This window comes from Podarcis cretensis (assembly GCF_951804945.1).
Source record: "Podarcis cretensis genome assembly, chromosome: 3".
Taxonomy (NCBI): Eukaryota; Metazoa; Chordata; class Lepidosauria; order Squamata; family Lacertidae; genus Podarcis; species Podarcis cretensis.
Genome location: NC_137172.1, coordinates 122,280,206 through 122,298,013, shown reverse-complemented (window position 1 = coordinate 122,298,013; position 17,808 = coordinate 122,280,206). Strand labels below are relative to the sequence as shown.

General features: G+C 43.4%; 1 protein-coding gene and 1 long non-coding RNA gene across 8 annotated transcripts in view; both read left to right on the top strand.

Annotated features, from left to right (window-relative positions):
- The window catches only part of LOC307212742, a 580,424-nt gene that overhangs the window by 484,856 nt on the left and 77,760 nt on the right, over positions 1-17,808 (top strand). The window lies entirely within an intron of this gene.
- The window catches only part of TFAP2B (transcription factor AP-2 beta), a 70,436-nt gene that overhangs the window by 26,740 nt on the left and 25,888 nt on the right, over positions 1-17,808 (top strand). For all 7 annotated transcript variants that reach the window (XR_013837022.1, XM_079969948.1, XM_079969947.1 and 4 more), the window contains 3 exons: positions 4,488-4,707; positions 9,656-9,774; positions 14,366-14,507. Coding sequence is in view for 6 of the 7 variants with exons in the window: in XM_079969948.1 (XP_079826074.1) it covers positions 4,488-4,707; positions 9,656-9,774; positions 14,366-14,507 (481 nt within the window). In the remaining variant the exon portion in view is untranslated. The remainder of the gene's footprint in view (positions 1-4,487; positions 4,708-9,655; positions 9,775-14,365; positions 14,508-17,808) is intronic.

Here is a 17,808-nt window from a genome sequence, read left to right as displayed (position 1 = left end):
TGCGTTCCCCTTATCCACAGGGCGCAGTTAAGCCACAACTGAGTCATTCAATTGAGATTGATTGCACAGATAAGCCCCTGCAACACCTTGCCCTAGACGAGTCATAGATCGATTAAATAGATAGACAGATAGATAGATAAATATCTATGGACTTTTAAATGGGGGCGGGGCGGTTTACTGTTTGAGTTTGTTACTATGTTATGTATTTTTGTGTTTTTATATTGTAAACCGCCCTCGGAAGAAGGGCGATATAGATATATATATTAAAAAATAATATAAATAATAAATCGAACTGCGTGAAATAAGGAAGATAAAATATATGAGCGAGAAGAGCAAACGGAAGCCGAGCCAGCTTTCGCTTCCCATGAGGCAAAACCACTCAGTCGTTTACTTTGAAACTTCCGTCCAATCCGCACCAAGCAGCACGGATCTATGAAATCTAACACGGGCTTGGGACTTCTGTAGTTGTTACAGCGCTTTAGTGTGGGATTCTGGTGTGGTGGAAGGAAATATTTTGTAATAAAACCTGGACGAAGGCTTGTTCTGTCTACTCCTTCCCTTGAGGTTATTGACTTGCCAATTTCCTTGGTAAGCCTAGCCTGTTAAGACACTCGATCTTACACGTTTGGGAAGCTCGGGAGATGATGTGTATGTAATCAATATATATGCAACGCGCGCACACCATGCTCCCGCCCCTTTTGCCACTAAGAGTATTTTCATGAATGGGACAACAATCCTTTTCCTAGGGATACAAAGCTGGAAATAAAGAGTCCCGTTGAAATAGCTCAGATTGTACTTCACACCTGGCTGAAACTCTAGCGCCAGTATATGATGATATTAAGAATCCTTAAGGAGTTCTTAAAAGTTGGCTTTCCTCTCTCCTAACCAATTATAGATGCGATTCATTTTGGGGCATGAAAGTGTCATAGAAAGCTGCGACCTGGTTCTCACAAATAATAGTTGTGGTAGCCTCCTTACAGGAGTGTACCACTTCAGATTGCAGGCGGGCGGCTCAAGCGGCGCAGTGTTTTGCCTTTGGATAACATTCCTAAGTGTAAGAAATCTAGCATATCAGGAAAATGGCTAGGTTATAACCCTTTCCTCTGACATTTAGTTTTCTATATCCAGAAATCACCCCCCCCCCCCAAGAAAGCATTCACCTACAATCTGAAGTGGGACAGTCCGGACACAGGTTTACCATTTCATCTGCTCTATATAAGAACGAGTGTAAAGTACAAAATCTGGACTTGCCATATATTTGGCTTCCTGCAGGGCATGTTTGTAGAATCCAAATGTCTCCTTCCCTCCCTTTTGGAACTTGAGACCTCGCTTTGTCTATTAAGGTAACACCAGCCTGCAGTGATCTCAAGGAAGCAGCAATAGCAGCAGCTGTCAGCCCTTATTAACTCTTGCATGAAGCGTACCTTAAGTATGGTTTGTTCTCAATTACAGGCAGCAAATGAAACAACTGGGGGAGGGATGCAATAAGTCTCTGTATAAATTAGTGATTGGTTGATTGATCAGCGCACCTGCTGCAAATCATAGGGATTTTTTAAAAAGTTCAGTAGCAAGCAAAATACATCATCAATAATTTCCTTCTATTTGTTTTTTTTTTGGGGGTGTGTGTGTGCCCTGTTTAATAACTTTATACCCAAGTCTACTTATGGTTGGTGAATTTGCTCTAATTCTCTTAAAGCAGTGCTCATTCTTGAAATAAATGGATTGAGCAACCTGGAATCTTAGGGAAAAGCAGCTTTTCAGTAGTGAGCTCCATTTTCATTTGGAATTAGAATGATTTGCTTTTTTTACACACCCAGCCCTCCCAATCTGCCTGTTAAATAAAAAATAATGCTTTCATCAATTCCAAGCCAGGATAAAGGGTTAAAAACTCCCAAATATACAAGTTTTTATCAAACCAGTGCAAAAATGATCCAGCTGCTAAGCTTTCCAGTTTATAAATTCATTGGATTCCTTTCCTTTTTCTATTTGTGAATCACTACTAAAAAAATAATGAAACAAATATTTACGAGTAATAACTATTTATTTATACAGTGCACAAAGTGTCTTACAGTTTATACGTAGAGAGAGAAGTTACTGACCAGTCTAAACTCTGAGTGCTCATTCTAGCAAACGGGAAATGCTGGACTTGACTGCTTTTTCTGGATATCCCACAAATATTATTAAAGAACACTGGTATTTTTTTCTTTGGCTTGTCCATTATAATCTACGGAGCTACACTGAACAGGTCAAAAGCTTACTTCCCTCTTTTAAAAAACTGTATTTATAGATGTGATCCAGGAACAAGTTAAACCAAAATGTGTGGGGTTTTTTTAATGTGATGTCCCAATCACTTCACGGTGCCTAAATGAGCTTTCCATACAAGTTTCTCTGGCTCAATGGGTTAGTGGGTCAGGCTGTAGATCTTTAATTGCCCTTGTTACATATTCTGTTTTACCATGTGGTTGTAGTAAAGGCTGCCTGCTGTCTCCAACTTCTACATAATTACAAATATACTTAGAAACACCAGGGCAACTTCCCTAGAGATAAGGAAGAATATATGAAGGGTTAATTGGAGTATTGTTGCAACTACCCTGGGGTTAAACTATTCATGGGTTGGTGTTCTAAATATCTAATCTGTGAAAAAGCTTGAAACAGTCACTGGCCCAGAGAAAGATATACAATTGTTGGTTTGAGATTTGGAGAGACAACTGGGTGACTTAAATACAACATGGGTAGTCTTCCCCACCCTAAATATCGTGCAGAAAATTAGCTTCAGCAGGTGTGGCCTAACATGCTATTTAGCCCAGAAAAGACAATTAAGAGGTGGTGATATGACAAGCATCTTAAAACATGGAGCTAATTTATTTTCTGATGCTTTAGGAAAGGACCTGAAGCAGTGGGTTGAAATTACAATATTGGTGATTTTGACAAAGTGTTAGGGAAACTCCCTTGGAAGATGGAGGCCTCTCCTTCACTGGAGGTTTCCAAAGCTTAATTGCCACCTATCCAAGATGCTGCAGCAACAGCAGCAAAACAGATGACCTTTCAGGTCCCTCCAACTCTATAAATCTAGTGAAATGCCCTTCCCACTCCATGTAAGGGTTTAGGACATAGGCTCCATGTCATCTTAAAAGAGAGAGTGGAAACTCAGAGTTCATGAACTAATTAAGATGAACACAGAATTAAAAATTAATGAAACTGGGACACAACAGCTGTACTCTGCTGAACTCAAGTTGACCAAGAGAAGCTGGCTCTCTTCATAGACATTCACCTGTTAAACCTGGCTTCTCAGTGACGAGAGGGGTTCCTCATCCCCCTCCACCACTGCCATTCCTGTGCCTATTGTGTTTTTATGTTGTACCCTGCCACACACACACATGGTGGATTATGAATAATTAAGCAAATAAGTAAGTAAAACTAGCACCCAATAGGTAGATATAAAATGATCGAAATCTTGTCCTGGCATGGGGCAGCATGTAGGGGGGGCACCCTTAATCTATTGCATTTCTGACTATTATGTAGGTATTTACTAGGAGTTGTGCAAGAAAACTAGTTGGCAGCTTCTGCTGGTGGAGAAGGCTTTCCAGCCCAACCCCATAGCAGCCGAATGTTTTCTGATAGACATGTAAAGGCAGTATGCCAACTTTCAGTGCACCCCTTTCTTCTTCTGAGTTTTTAGGTGATCCCTTTTGGAGAGCTTAGAATGACCCATCTTTGCATTATACTGGAGACTTAGTATCCAGGAGCACAAAAATATGTGAGCTATTAATTGCATAGGAAACAGTAATGTTAAGTCTGGTAGTATTGTAGGTATTGACTTTTCCCATATGGGTTGTGTTCCCTTCCCTTCCAAGTTCACCTTGTTGTCCTGGGACCATTGCAGCATGTCTCCTTTCACTACTTCCATGGAAAGAATTTGGTCCTTTTCCATGGAACCTGAGGCAATATGGGACTCTGGCCAACATCACCTTCAGCAATGTGGCTTCTTTCTGTGTTGTAGGAAATGCCTAATGTCCGAGACTGACTCCTCATTATTATGCTACAGTTGCTCCTTCCTGAAAGAAGAGTTTCACTGTCCTGGAAAGGAGCTCCTCTGCCCACAGCTTAGTCTTAGAGTGACTTCCAAGCATTACTGTGAGCCGTAAAGGATGGAGTCAGGCTGCATGGCAGCTGCTCCCACTCTGTTCAGTGTCATTCTGGATAGGGTCCTTTGGCCCCTCTCAGTTTAGCAGCTCTCGTGTTCTGAGGATAATGCCCAAAGGGTCTTTCTATGTGAAACACTGCTAATATGGCATTGGGGCCTGTCATGGCAGCTCTATAAGAACCATCCCTGTGATGGGATCCCCCATATGACTCTGAGCAGTAAGCCATCCAAACAAAAGGTGCTGAATCAATGGGACTGACTTCTGGTGTAGCAAATGTGGTCTTATGACTGAGCTGGTCCCTGAAGTGTGCTGTTTCCCACACCTACTTTTCTGTCTCCCCAGTTCCAGTTCCTCCAAAATCTGTAACTTCCCTGATGATGAACAAAGACGGCTTCCTTGGTGGCATGTCTGTGAACACAGGCGAAGTATTTTGTTCAGTACCTGGGCGGCTCTCCTTGCTCAGCTCAACTTCCAAGTACAAAGTAACTGTTGGAGAAGTTCAAAGGCGCCTCTCACCCCCAGAATGTTTGAATGCCTCGCTTCTTGGAGGAGTACTTAGAAGGTAAGCCCTTGGGATAGGTATATGTGTGCTTATGTGTGAGGTTTATTACGTGTTGTTACAGGGATCAGCTATGTGCATATCTGTTGATGTTGATGCATGTAGAAGACCTCATAGGACATATACTTAACAGTCTGGCTACCACTATGCATGCATGGGCCTCTGAGGACTTCTTGGAAAAAAACAGTTGGCTGCAAGGCTTTTGACTGGGACTGGTCATGTGCAACACATCTCACCAGTTCTTAAAGGACTACATTGGCACTGCTTTTCAGAGCACAATTCAAAGTTCAGGAGCGTATCCTTTAAAGCAATATACAGCTTGGGACTCAGGCTCTTCAAATACTCCCAAATGAACTACCCAAATTCTAAGATCATCTTCTGGGCCTGGGTGGCTGTGCCTTTGGAGATGAGGTACATAGCAACTGAGAAAAAAACTCTTTTCAGCTGTTGCACCCCATATTTGGAGTGTTCCCCCAGTAAGGCTTGCCTACAACCGAGTCTCTCATGTCCTTTTGGGACCTTGTCCTGCTCAGCTGCCCTTTGATTTTTGTTTCCTGTGATATGTTAATTTGTTGTTGTTGTTGTCAATAACCATGAATCATGGAATCATTGGGTTGGAAAGGGTACTAGGGGTAATCTAGTCAATTCCCCTGCAATGCTGAAATCTCAAATGTCCTATTTTTGCTTTCATCTATTTTTTAAACATTGTTTTAAGTAAGTTTTACTTGAAAGGTAGGGATGATATGATAATGTATGCATATTCAGCACTTTTGCTGTTGTACTGTAATAGCCTGGAGTTAAGTTCTAGTTACAGGTAGGTAGCTGTGGTGGTCTGCCGTAGTTGAAACAAAATAAAAAAAATTCCTTCCAATAGGACCTTAGAGACCAACTAAGTTTGTCATAGGTATGAGATTTCTTGTGCATGCACACTTCTTCAGATACACTGGAACAGAAGTCACCAGACCCTTATATATAGTGAGAGGGTGGGGGTGGGTCTGTTGACGTCTGTTCCAGTGTATCTGAAGAAGTGTGCATGCACACGAAAGATCATACCAATAACAAACTTAGTTGCTTTCTAAGGTGCTTCTGGAAGGAATTTTTTTATGGAGTTAAGTTGTGAGCCAGGCATTCTAGGGGTCAAAATACATTAGGTGGCTTTCGGCCAGGAGTGGCTAGCCTGGGCTCTTCCAGATGTTGCTGAGCTATGAGCATAGCTGTCAATGTTTCCCCTTTTTAAAGGGAAATTCCCTTATTCTGAATAGGATTCCTCGAAGAAAAGGGAAAAGTTGACAGCTATGGCTATGAGTTCTATCATCCTTGAACATTGGCTATGTTGGCAAGGGCTGATGGGAGTTGGAGTACAACAACATGTTGAGGGCTGTAGGTTAGCCATCTCTTTTAGGCAAAGCACTCACTTTCAACCTTGACTTCCCCCTCCATTAATTCATAATGCTGGCTTTATTTTAAACGGTTGTTGTAAGAATTGCTAAGGCACATGGCTGGCCCAAGACATTTTGTCACACGAGGCAACCACAAAATGCTGCTTCCTCCCTCCTGCCAGGGAAGAAGGAATGAGTGATGATCTACCAGCGGTGAAGGGTGCTCCCACTGTTCCTGGGGTGGACACATGTCCCCTTGGATGCGGGGGGGGGGGGGGGGGCGGAGGGTGAAGAAGCCCACTGCGCCTGGCCATCCCTCATTCCCAAAGCAACACCAGCCATTGGAATGACACACTGCTCGGGGCTGGTATCACTTCAGTGGTGAGGGCTGGTCTGCCACAGCTGGCTCTGTTCACCCTCCATGCCCCTCCATGGAAATATAGCAAAGCTGCTTGAGGAGTGTTTCCATGGCGGGGTGTGTTGCTGCAGTGGTAAGGGCTGGTCTGGTGCAGGGGCTCCATTTGCTCTTCACACCCCACCATGGAAACACTCCTTACTTTCAGTTAATGTGGTACATCTCTTCAGTAAGGGCTTCATTTGAGCCTGAACTCTGGTTCTTTAAGAATGCCATTGAATAAGTGTACAGTGGTGACCTGGTAAATATTGCGTAACTCTAGCAGTCATGGAATCGGAGGATGGGTCCTCTGATGGTACCTGGTTAGAGAACAGGAAGCAGAGAATAAGAATAAATAGACAGTCCTCATAGTGGATGGGTCAGGTGTCTAAGACCTCACAGGTATCTGCATAGGGACTGGATTATTTATTTTTTAATGGTTTATAAATGATTTAGAGTTAGAAGTGAGCAGTGAGGTGACCATGTTTGCTGATGGCAATGAGACTGCAAGGAAAGAGCAACCCAAATGATCACTGGGTCACAGCAACCCGCCTGGGAGTAAATGATACCGTGTTTGGGGCTTTTTAGTTTAGAAAAGGGTGAGTAACGAGGAATATGAGCGAAGTGTTCACAAATATTTATGATGTGGAGATAGTGGATAGAGATGTGTTTTCCCCTCTCCCATGGTACTCAAACAAAATGAAGCAAGGTTCAGGCAGAAAAACGGAAGTCATTCTTCACACAGGCCAAACTGAAGCTATGGAATTCACACAATATGTGGTGATGATTTTAAAAGGGGATGAGACCAATTCATGGAGGGCAGGCCTATCAGTGGCTACAATACATGATGCCTCTAAAGAACAGTTATGGGGAAACAACTAGAGGGAGAGGGCTATTGGCCTTGTCTGCTGCTTATGTACTTTTGATTGGCATCTGGTTCACCACTTTGTGAAATGGGGTGCCTAAGTATATAGGCCAGGAGTCAGCAAAGTGGTGGGCAAAGTGGTGTTTGCATGCGCAAACACTATTTCCGGGGCTCCTTCCATCGTAGAGGAGGCGTGTGCAGCTTCCCATTGGCTGCAGGAGTTTCCTGTAGCCAGTGGGAAGCCGGCCAGCATCGTGGAAGGTTGTCCCTGCTCTGCTCCGCACCAGTTTAGCGCGGCTCACTGGAGCCAACCAAGCAGGCGGCAGGGGTCCCTTAGGGGGCAGCGGGGGTCCATGGGCCAGTTAAACGACCCCCATGGGCCGCTTGTGGCCCATGGATCTTAGGTTGCTGACCCCTGATATAGGCCTTTGGCCAGACTCCACAGTGCTGCTTTTGCAACTGAAGCCTAACATGGTGTCATCTGGATGTTGCTAGACTACAACACCCATCATCCCTGACACATCATGCTGGCTTGGACTGATGGTAGTCCAACATCTGGAGGGCACCACACCAGCTAATATTAAAACCTAATTTGACTTCAGGAAAAGGAGTAAGTACCCATGAGTTGAGTATGCAGACAACCTTCTAGCTTTTCTGATAGATCTTCTCAAGCTGGCCTAGGATCCTAACATCTCTTTCTTTACATGTAAAGAAAGGGTGTGAAGCTCTATTCTACAGGGTGGCTGGTATGTCTTTCAGAAGAGAGGGTGGGAAACAGTGCAGAAATCACATTTCTAATGTAAGATATTCACAGAGTAAGCCCTTTCCTTCTTATCCCCCCTCCGACTTTCCCCCCTGTAGTATGAGACAATGTGTCATTTCTAGGTGGGTTAATAGCCATGGATATTAAAGGTAAAACTGGGGCCTCCTCAGCCTGTGTGAAGCTTGGGCATGTGGTCTTCAGCATGCATCCATCTATGTTCATATGCACACATGCATCCTGGCCAATGGTTGCCATTTGCTTGATGAAGAAGGGAAGTCCAGAAGTAGAGGTGGGGTCTTCCTCTGTCATTGCAAGACGAGTCTGTGGCTATTGTCAAATGAATGGAAAGCAGCAATCTTTTAATTGCTAGATCAACTGGCGAAAGCTTCCATTCCTTCAATGGGGCCCACTTTTAATTGGAGAGGACTTGTTTTTAAAAAGCAGGGCTGCCAGTTCTGTGGGCTTTTTTGATTTGTGGTATGTTGCGGAAATGGATAAGAGGTTTTTTTTTTTTTTTTAGGAATGGTAGATATTGTTAAAATGTGCCTGCAATACCAAGATTTCAATAATAGGCAAATATATTTAAATTGGCCATAAGGTTGCCAGCTGCAATTAAAAGACACACACTCAGAACCAATACTAAACTCTTCGCGTTGCTGAGGGCAGTTGTACAAGCGGTCACTCCCCTCTCCACAGCCACCTGTATCCTGGAAGTCTTGATCTCCTATTTCTCTGACCTTTCCACCTTTCCAGTTTTATGGCCATTTGCTTTTCCTCAAAACTAATAATCTATCCCACGGGCGTAGCCAGGATTTTTGTTAAGGGGGGAGGCAGGCCTTTTGCTGGGGTGGAGCAGAACCGCAATTAGCTATGTATTTTTATTGATTTTTATTGATTGGGGGGCAGCTGCCCACCAGCCCCCTGCCTCCCTTGGCTATGCACATGATCTAGCCATTTACTAGGAGCAAGCCACAATGAAACCAGTGCTCAAATAAAAACTCATGGAATCGGGCTGCTGCAGCCTTGGTTGGGTGCTACCAGCCCCCAGCTCCTTTTGCTTTCCTGGTGCAGGGTCCAACCAGTACCAGTGAGTCATGTGTTTCGGGGGGTTAGACTAGATGACCCTTTGGGACACCTTCCTACTCTACAATTCTGTGATCCCTCAGCATAACTCTTCCTCGAGAATCATTATTTCTCCCTCCCCTCCCCTCTCCTTTCTCTCCCTCCCCATTGCCCATCTCTCGATCTGTCCGTCTCATTGCTTCTCTCCCTCCCCCACTCTCCCCTCCTTCTCTCTCTCTCCTTCCTCATTACCTGTCTGTCTCTCATTGCTTATCTCTCCCTCCCCCCCTCTCCGTTTCTCAATTTTGTCTGCTAGAACTTCCTCAGTCAGCTGCAATTCAGTCACGCGCGCTAAAGCCCCTTCCAGCTCCGGGGATCTGCCTCATAGTCGCTTTTTCCTCCCCCCCCCCAAAAAAAAGTTTCTTTCCTGGGAACATTCCTTCAGCTTCGAATCAGCACCTTCTTTCCCCCCCATTTTGCCATTGCAGAGCCAAATCGAAAAACGGGGGCAGATCGTTGCGAGAGAGGCTAGAAAAAATCGGCTTGAATTTGCCAGCCGGCAGGCGCAAAGCGGCAAATGTCACCTTACTCACCTCCCTGGTGGAAGGTAAGCAGACGCGGCCCGCGCGGATTCCCCCCGCGGCGCCCCCGGGCGGCTCTCGAGGGCGGGGGAGAGGGGACATTTCGCACAAGGCTCGTGCATTGAGTGGAAATCGTTACCGGGGTAGCACCGAAGCTCCGGCACGCAGGAAGCAGGAGTGTTTAATAAAGAACAAAGACCTCAAGCATCATGAAGCTCGGCCCATATCTCCACTCTGGTGTAGATCTCGCCATCCGAAATGGCTTCGGAGTGAGTCCCACTGAGGGCAGCGAGATGTGCTTTGGAATCAGCACGCCTCTGATCGGACCAGCTTAGGGGTCACAACCGAATTCATCCTAAGAGGTGTTGGGAACTGAAAAGCAACTGCACAGACCCAAGAACAGTAAATTAATATACCAAGAGGTGCTGTGTGAGCGTTTGAGTTAAGCAGCAACTCTTCCTTGGGATGGAGGAGAATATAAAAACAGAAATTTTAAACATGGGTGGATTTTTTTGGGGAGGGGAGGGTGGGGGAAGGTTGGCTGCTTGCATTGTCTTATTATGAAGGTAATACCAATGAAACTCCATTGATGCTAGTGGGAGCTTTCTATTGCAATTGCGCTCTCTCTCTCTCTGTGTGTGTGTTTGTAGGAGTATTTTTCCAGGGTTGCAGAGGAGAAAGGGGAGTTGCTGCTAGATTCCAAACTAAGCTCCCAATCCTATGCATATTTACTTGCAAGTAATCCCTTCAGTGTTTAGCAGCTGGGCCCCAGTCAATATGGATAGAACTGTGCTTTGTGGAAAAATTAGTACTGGGTTATAGAGAGGCATGCTGGCTCAGAGAAGAATTGGAGGCTTCCCCTTGACAAATACTTGTATCTGACACTAATAAGGATTCACAGGATTCTTTCAAAAGCAGAATCAAAAAAACACCACTGGGTATCATTAGTATACTATATGTAATTATTGACTTGAGGGTTCCAAAATCTGGTTATTTGAATGTGATTAAGCTGTAAACCTGAATGAAGCCATTAGAAAAGTCAGCATACCTACTTCAGGAATAAAGGTATTGGTACCAGAGGCCTCTGCTAATTACTTGACAAAATTCTGCTTCTGCTTGGATCTGCAAGATATCACTCAATTTCCTGGTTCCTAAGTTATTGTTAAAATAATGATGATGATGAAGGTCCATTTCAGGAGAGACATTTCATGAGAAGTGAAGATATTCCGAAGTTTATAAAGTAAATAGAAATGATCACAGAAATTGGAGAGGAGAGGGATGAGCTGCTTGCTGAGGAAAGCAGCCCAAAGGTCCCTTAAGATTGAGATGGGCAGCAAACTTGCACATAATAAACTGCGGATACTGTATGATTACAGTCCACCATGCATTACTCAGGTGTCATTTCTGTGTTGGACCACAATGTAAGAGTATAACTCCACCCAAACCCTATTCAAGTGCTTCAGGAATTCTCAAAGTTAACAGGGAACTAGAATTGTGCATGCAACTATTAGAGTGAGATGCATTTGTGTTTGTGAATATTGGAGTGAGATGCATTACAAAATATACAAAATTGTTGCTGAGCAAGCCAAACAGTTTCCCTTAAAGAACTATATCTTGGCCTATCCTACTGAATTAGCAGCTGCTTCAGCAATATCCCACTCTCTTCCACTGCTCTTCCATTTTATTGCCTGTGGCAAAAATGTTTCATTCATCACTGTTCGGGATTCACAAGGGGCAGGGAGCCTGGTCTTTATCTTGTAAGTTTCATAAGGAGAATTAAACATCCATGGTGAATGGAGATTTGATGAAGGTCATCTTTCTCTCCCACTTCCTTTCCTTTTCAAAATAATGTGTCATTAGGATTATTAGACATATTTGTTTTTATAGGTAACAGTCTCTGGGGTTGCCTTGATCCTCCTCCTCCTCCTCCTCCTCCTCCTCCTCCTCCTCCTCCTCCACTAGGTTTAAACTACAGTGTGGTATCAGTAATCAGAAAAGGGGCAGGTATTTAAATTTTACAATAACTTCTTTTATAATATTATAATTCCCCCCAGTACCATAGCTATAATCCACACTGACTGTGGTTGGACTTAAGGATTGTTTGTAAAACAGAACATTCCCAATTAAATGATGGTATTTTGATTAGGACAGCATTGTGCAGATGTTGTAAAGCTTGCGTCCATGAGTAGCAACAAATCCACTATAAATTCCCATGTCAACAAGCCCTTACTGTTCCTGAACACATGTACACAAAATTTTATCCTACATGCTACATTTTGAGGGAGATGTAGTGAGTGAAGGTCTCTATTTTTTATTTTTCAGTGGCAAAGGGATAAATTTCAGCAGGATGCAAGCACCAATTGATGAAGTACATGATGTTTTACACTGGAACACAGTCAAAAATATCAAAATACAAAATGAGAACACAAAATACATAACAAGCAGCAACAACAGAATGTATACATGTGTTGACTGTCTGCTGTTGTATTTTTTGGTGGCCTGTTTAGGGGTTCAGTTCTGTTTAGGAACCCAGCCTGAGACTTGCACTCTACTTCCTTAGGGTAGGGCTCACTCATGTTAACAGGGTGCTTTTGGACTTCTGTTGTGCATAAAAAGAATTGATGGTCCTCCACAGCCACATTTGAATGTAAATACAGCCTTCACATCTCCCTGACCTAAGATATATGGAGACTCTTGATGGACAGTTTTCACATCCAGTTGAGCAAGGGAGTTGTGCAGGAAATATTTCTAATATAACACTAGAGGAACAGGAGGTTTGGATAACTTTGTACTATCCATTCCTGCATATCAACAGAATGCCCAAATTCACTTGCAGCAAGGGAGGAAAAATGCATGCTACAAATGCCATTTTTGTCCATTTTTCATGTAGTTCAGGACTGAGCATTTGTGCTTGGAGGCTAGACAAGACTTAGCTCAACTTGGAGCCCTAATATAATTCTAGCATCCAATTATGTAAAGCTCCTGAGTCCTTATTCTTCCTAACTGCAACTCAGTCCGTAACTTCTTACAACAGCATTACATTGCTTTGTATTTATGACAGGCTGGATGTCTTGAATGTTCTCCAAGTTGTGAATGTTAAGTGAGGATTTGCTCAATCAGTATCCAGGCCTTCTACCACAGGGGAAGAAGGAACTCCTTTCTTTGCTTGAATTTCTCTTCCAGCTCTACTTATTAGAGAACCTACAATGCTATGAGAGTCTAGAACACTGTTTTTCGCTTCCTGGACTCTGGCCTATTGAAAGAAGGTGTTACAACAAGTGTGCAAGCCTGTTTGTTTTTAATTGTTTGCCAATTAATTTTATGGGAAGGAGGGCAACAAAGGTAGAGAAAGCAGTCTGAAGAAAGTGTACATGAAGAGCTCAAATATAATTCTTGGGAAAGAGAATAATAAAACCCAACTGTATTTTTTTCCAGCATTGCACTCCAAAGGTACAATTCAGTCAAAAGTAAGCGCTATAAAATTGGACTGCTCTCAATAGAAGGAATAAGTGTGCATGTCAATCTCTCCCATTGAAATAAATGGGGCTTCAAAGTGCTTAGCTGAACAGCTCTTTCCACAGTATTGCCAGCACAACCTTGGGGAGTAAAACTACTTCTTATCTCAGTCTTAGTGTAAGGCTGACCCCACTACTAAGTGATATCATTATTATGGCACTTAACAGTCACAGCTTCCTTCAAAGAATTCTGGGAACTGTAGATTTATTAGGAATCTTTAGATTCCCATCATAGAACACCTTTCAGGGGATGGAATTGTCGGGTTGGCCAGGGGCATGGACAACCCCCAGGCAAACGACAGGAATGTTTCCAGCCTGTCCCTCCCATTAGCGTGCAGCTCTAGGGAGTTCCAACACACAATTTTATCCTTCCCTGACGATTTATAGTGACTCAAGTCTTGGAGACATTGAGCACACACCCAGAGTCCAGCAGAGATAAAACGCAGTCAGAGCTAGGCTGAGGTTGTGAGCATGAAGCTGCTTTATTAAGCACAAGGCAGAACAAAATTAAACATGTCTCCTCTCTCTGGTCTTCCTTGGAGAGAAGGCAGAAGTGAAAGCAAAAACAAATGGAAACAGAGTACAATGCAGTAAAACATCCGCTCCCGTGATTCCAACAGTCGATGCTGGAATGCATAACACAGACATGTGATGAACCAATCCTAAACAATATCTGCACAGTGAGAGGAATAGAAACCCAACAGGAATAACTAATTCAGGTTTGCTGTGTAGACATACACAATGTGCATTTCCCTGTTTGTGTGATTCAACCTGCTTGCTAACAGCTTCAGCCAGCATCTAGTTGAGCTGATGTGGCTTTATTGGTTACCCTTTCATAGCCCAGGTCGCAGACATTTAATGCTCTAGAACTCTACTACGTTCAGTATGACCAATGGCTTAATGCAATGCTAAGGATGAAGGTGCAGGACATCTGCAAATGACTGAAGAAGAAGATCGTGATAACTGAAAAGTTAGTTTTTGGTCTGACAGATCTAAGGATCTGACTATATGCCGGTCTCATTCAGTTAGTATTCACTTGGCTAAGAAGGATTGTGTCAATGTGGTCGACCTGTGATGATCAAAGCTGCTCATCTTTCCCCAGGAGAAGCTGTACATTTAGCTCGGGATTTTGGATACATCTGTGAAACTGAGTTCCCAGCCAAAGCTGTTTCTGAGTACCTGAACAGACAGCATACAGACCCTACTGATCTCCACTCCAGGAAGAATATGCTGCTTGCCACAAAGTGAGTAGGAATAACCCTATAATATACTTTGCTTTCAACATTCTGGCCCTGAAACTGATAGTTTCATGTTGATACTTTAGCAGGTTGTTTTTGTGGGATCAGTAGATCTTAAATTACAAAACAGATCACACTGTCACAACTTTTGCTCCCTGTGGATTTTATCCCCTTGGTATAATTTTCAGATTAACAGATACGTTGTGGTACTGTTCACATATCAAGCTCAGTTCAGATTTGTCTACTGCTGGGTTATTTATTACATTTGATATATTGCTTTCCCTCCAAAGAGCTCTAAGTGGCTTATATATGGTATCCAGGAGGTCTCTCATTCAGGAAGCACCCAAGGTGGAACAATATTTTATGTTACAGCAAACTAGTAGCGAAGTATCAGCATGAAGGCATCCCCTCCAAAACATGAAAGGTGGTGTGGCCAGGACTCTGGGAACATGGTCTCCCTTTCATTATTAGAATCCTACTGGGGTTGAAGGCTTGAATAGGAAGGCTCTTGTGACTTAATGAGCATGTGTATTGTATACAGTACCATGTGGGCTCATGAAGACATCTGAAGGCAGCCCAGTATTGGGAAGCTTTTAAAGTCTCCTGTTTTTTCGTGTTCATTTATATTCTTTTGGAAGTCACTCAGAGTGGCTGGGGCAACCCGGTCAGATGAGCGGGATACAATCAACAAACACAAACAAACAAACAATTTTCTGTAATACAATCCAAATGTATTGTAGGGTTTTGTTTGCTTAGACATTCTTTTCCATTCTAAAGTGGTTGGCTGAGGTGGAGGTGGAAGGAAGGCACATAGCCAGTCAGAAGGGTCTCCATAGTAGCAATTGACTGACTTTCTCCGGTTCTAGACAGAAGCAGGGTTTTCACAAACCAGAGGAATTAAGGGAGAGTCAGAATGAACCAAAAGGTAAAACCGGAAAAGCAAAAAGCTGCAGAAGAGAGGTTCCTAAGACCAGGAGCACCCTATTAATGTGAAATAACCAGCAACATCTGTGCCTTCAGGTTTATAGGTTTATAGTATATTTGCATTATGGAAGCTATCAACATTCAAAACAGTTGGCCACAGGCTCATTGCAATGCATCAGACAACTTTTTCTGTGTGTGTTTTGTTTAAGAAGGTTGTGTGGATTGATTAAGGTAGCGTGGATAAAATTGTACATAGTGAGTTGCTGCATGCAGATGTGTCTCTCTTGAAGGCAGCTTCTGTGATTTGAAAAGATGTTTTCGTGTGGAAGCCATATTTTGGTTTTGGTTAGTGTTGTCTGCGGCTGTTAGAACTGACATTAAATCCAGCGTGTTTTTCCTTGACCCCGCCCCCCTCTCCCCAGTTCTGATCTTTAGCATATTTACTTAGAAACAAGCCGCTTTGACTTCAGGGGAGATAATATATGATATACACAAAACTTGAAAGGTCCAGATGTGAAGCCCTTTCAACTGGATAGCTCAGTTGGTTAGATGGTGGTGCAGGTTCAATCCCCATATGGGACAGCTGCATATTCCTGCATTGCAGGGGTTTGGACTAGATGATCCTCAGGGTCCCTACCAACTCAACAATTCTATGATTCTACCCCCAAGTGCTGTATAAATGTTTACCTTCTGAGGACTTGACTTCGTGAATCAACACAGTTGGTCTTCCATATTTAACAATCAATTTCAGGCAACACAACATTTTGACAGGTGGTATCATTTCCCATTCATCCCACCCCCAGAAATACATGGAAAACCAATTCCAGTGGGCCTTCCCCACACATGCTTATGAAATCACTTCCAAAAGTCATACTATTTACCCCTGAATTCTCAATGGGTGTTAAATACAGTATTCTATGTGCTAATTTGCAATTTCTTTAACAACCCACCTGTACTTCTGTATTCCTTGGGCTCTAATAATTTGAACCTTCAATTCTGTGAGTAGATTTATCTCTACAGTGGTTGTGTAGCTGTTGTTTTGCTTAATTTCCCCCTCCTGATGTGGTCCAAAATAACAACAAAAAAGCAATTAATATTTTTGCAATAGCTTCAATGAGATTTGATTCCTGTGCTTCCAAATTTCTTCCGAGTGACTCTGCTGTTATCTGCATGTGTACATTTTCCCATTTCATCTGTGTTCAGATATAGTTAATTCAGGATGGTGTTGCACATTCTTGCTGTTTCATCCTGTTCTGTTTGGTTGCGCAGATTTGTCCACCTGGAGATGTGTGTCACTTGCTTCTTTGGAATTGTGATACTGTTAACTGGGTGGGCCTAGTAGTTGTGTGTTGCTGTTTAGTCGTTTAGTCGTGTCCGACTCTTTGTGGCCCCGTGGACCAGAGCACAACAGGCACTTCTGTCTTCCACTGCCTCCCGCAGTGGAAGACAGTAGTTGTGTAGCCATGGTGAAAGCGATTGTGTGAGGGCTAGACACAGTCCTTTTCCTGTGGTGAAAAAACTAAGGACTGACTGTTTCTGTATCAATGCATTAGTCACTTGCTAGTGGCCTCTTCTCTTGCTGTTCTAGAAATATGTGTGGGCAAGACGAAAGATGCCAAAATGTTGCTTTCTTGTCTGATTGATATTTGGGTTAGAAGGAAACAAATAATTGGCCAGACACAGTTCCTGCATCCAGGCATTGTCAGATCCATGTGGATGGGGGATAAAAGTTGAAGATGGTGCCAGCCATGAGTTTTGTGTATAGGGTTCCTACAGTGGTTACCGGTACTTCCTACAATGGTGGGGAAGCTGTGGCCCTCCAAATGTTGGACTCAAGTTTCCATGAGTCCCTGCTAGCATGGCCAATGGTTGGGGATCATGGGAGACATAGTCCAGCAACATCTAGAAGGTTACAAGTTCCCCAGCTGTGCTCTAGAAACTATGCTGCACTCAGAGCAACTGCTCTAGAAAACCCACGGCAATGCATATACCAGGGACGTCCCTTCTTGTCACTGTAAGAGGCTGAGCTGATGACATTAAGGTCCAGGTGCAGTATAGTGTGGACAAGGATGTGTCCTAAGCTTGCCTTCTGGGGTTTTGGCCTTGATGAAGGAGCTGGCATTGGATTGTGCCGTCACTTCAACCTGAGTGAAATACACTATTCAGCTCACACTTATTGCATGGCGGCAAGGTTGCTTAATGGTGTGGGAGGAAATGTCAGTTTAGAAGTGTCAGTTGTGATGGATCAAGTGGTAAAACTGCATTACCATTCTCATGCCAACAGATGAAATGCACTCATTGCATTAATTTTTGCAAAATTGGTTTGCCAAAATTGGCATAACACGACTCCCTTCTTTGTCAACCCATCTTTCCCTGTGAAGGG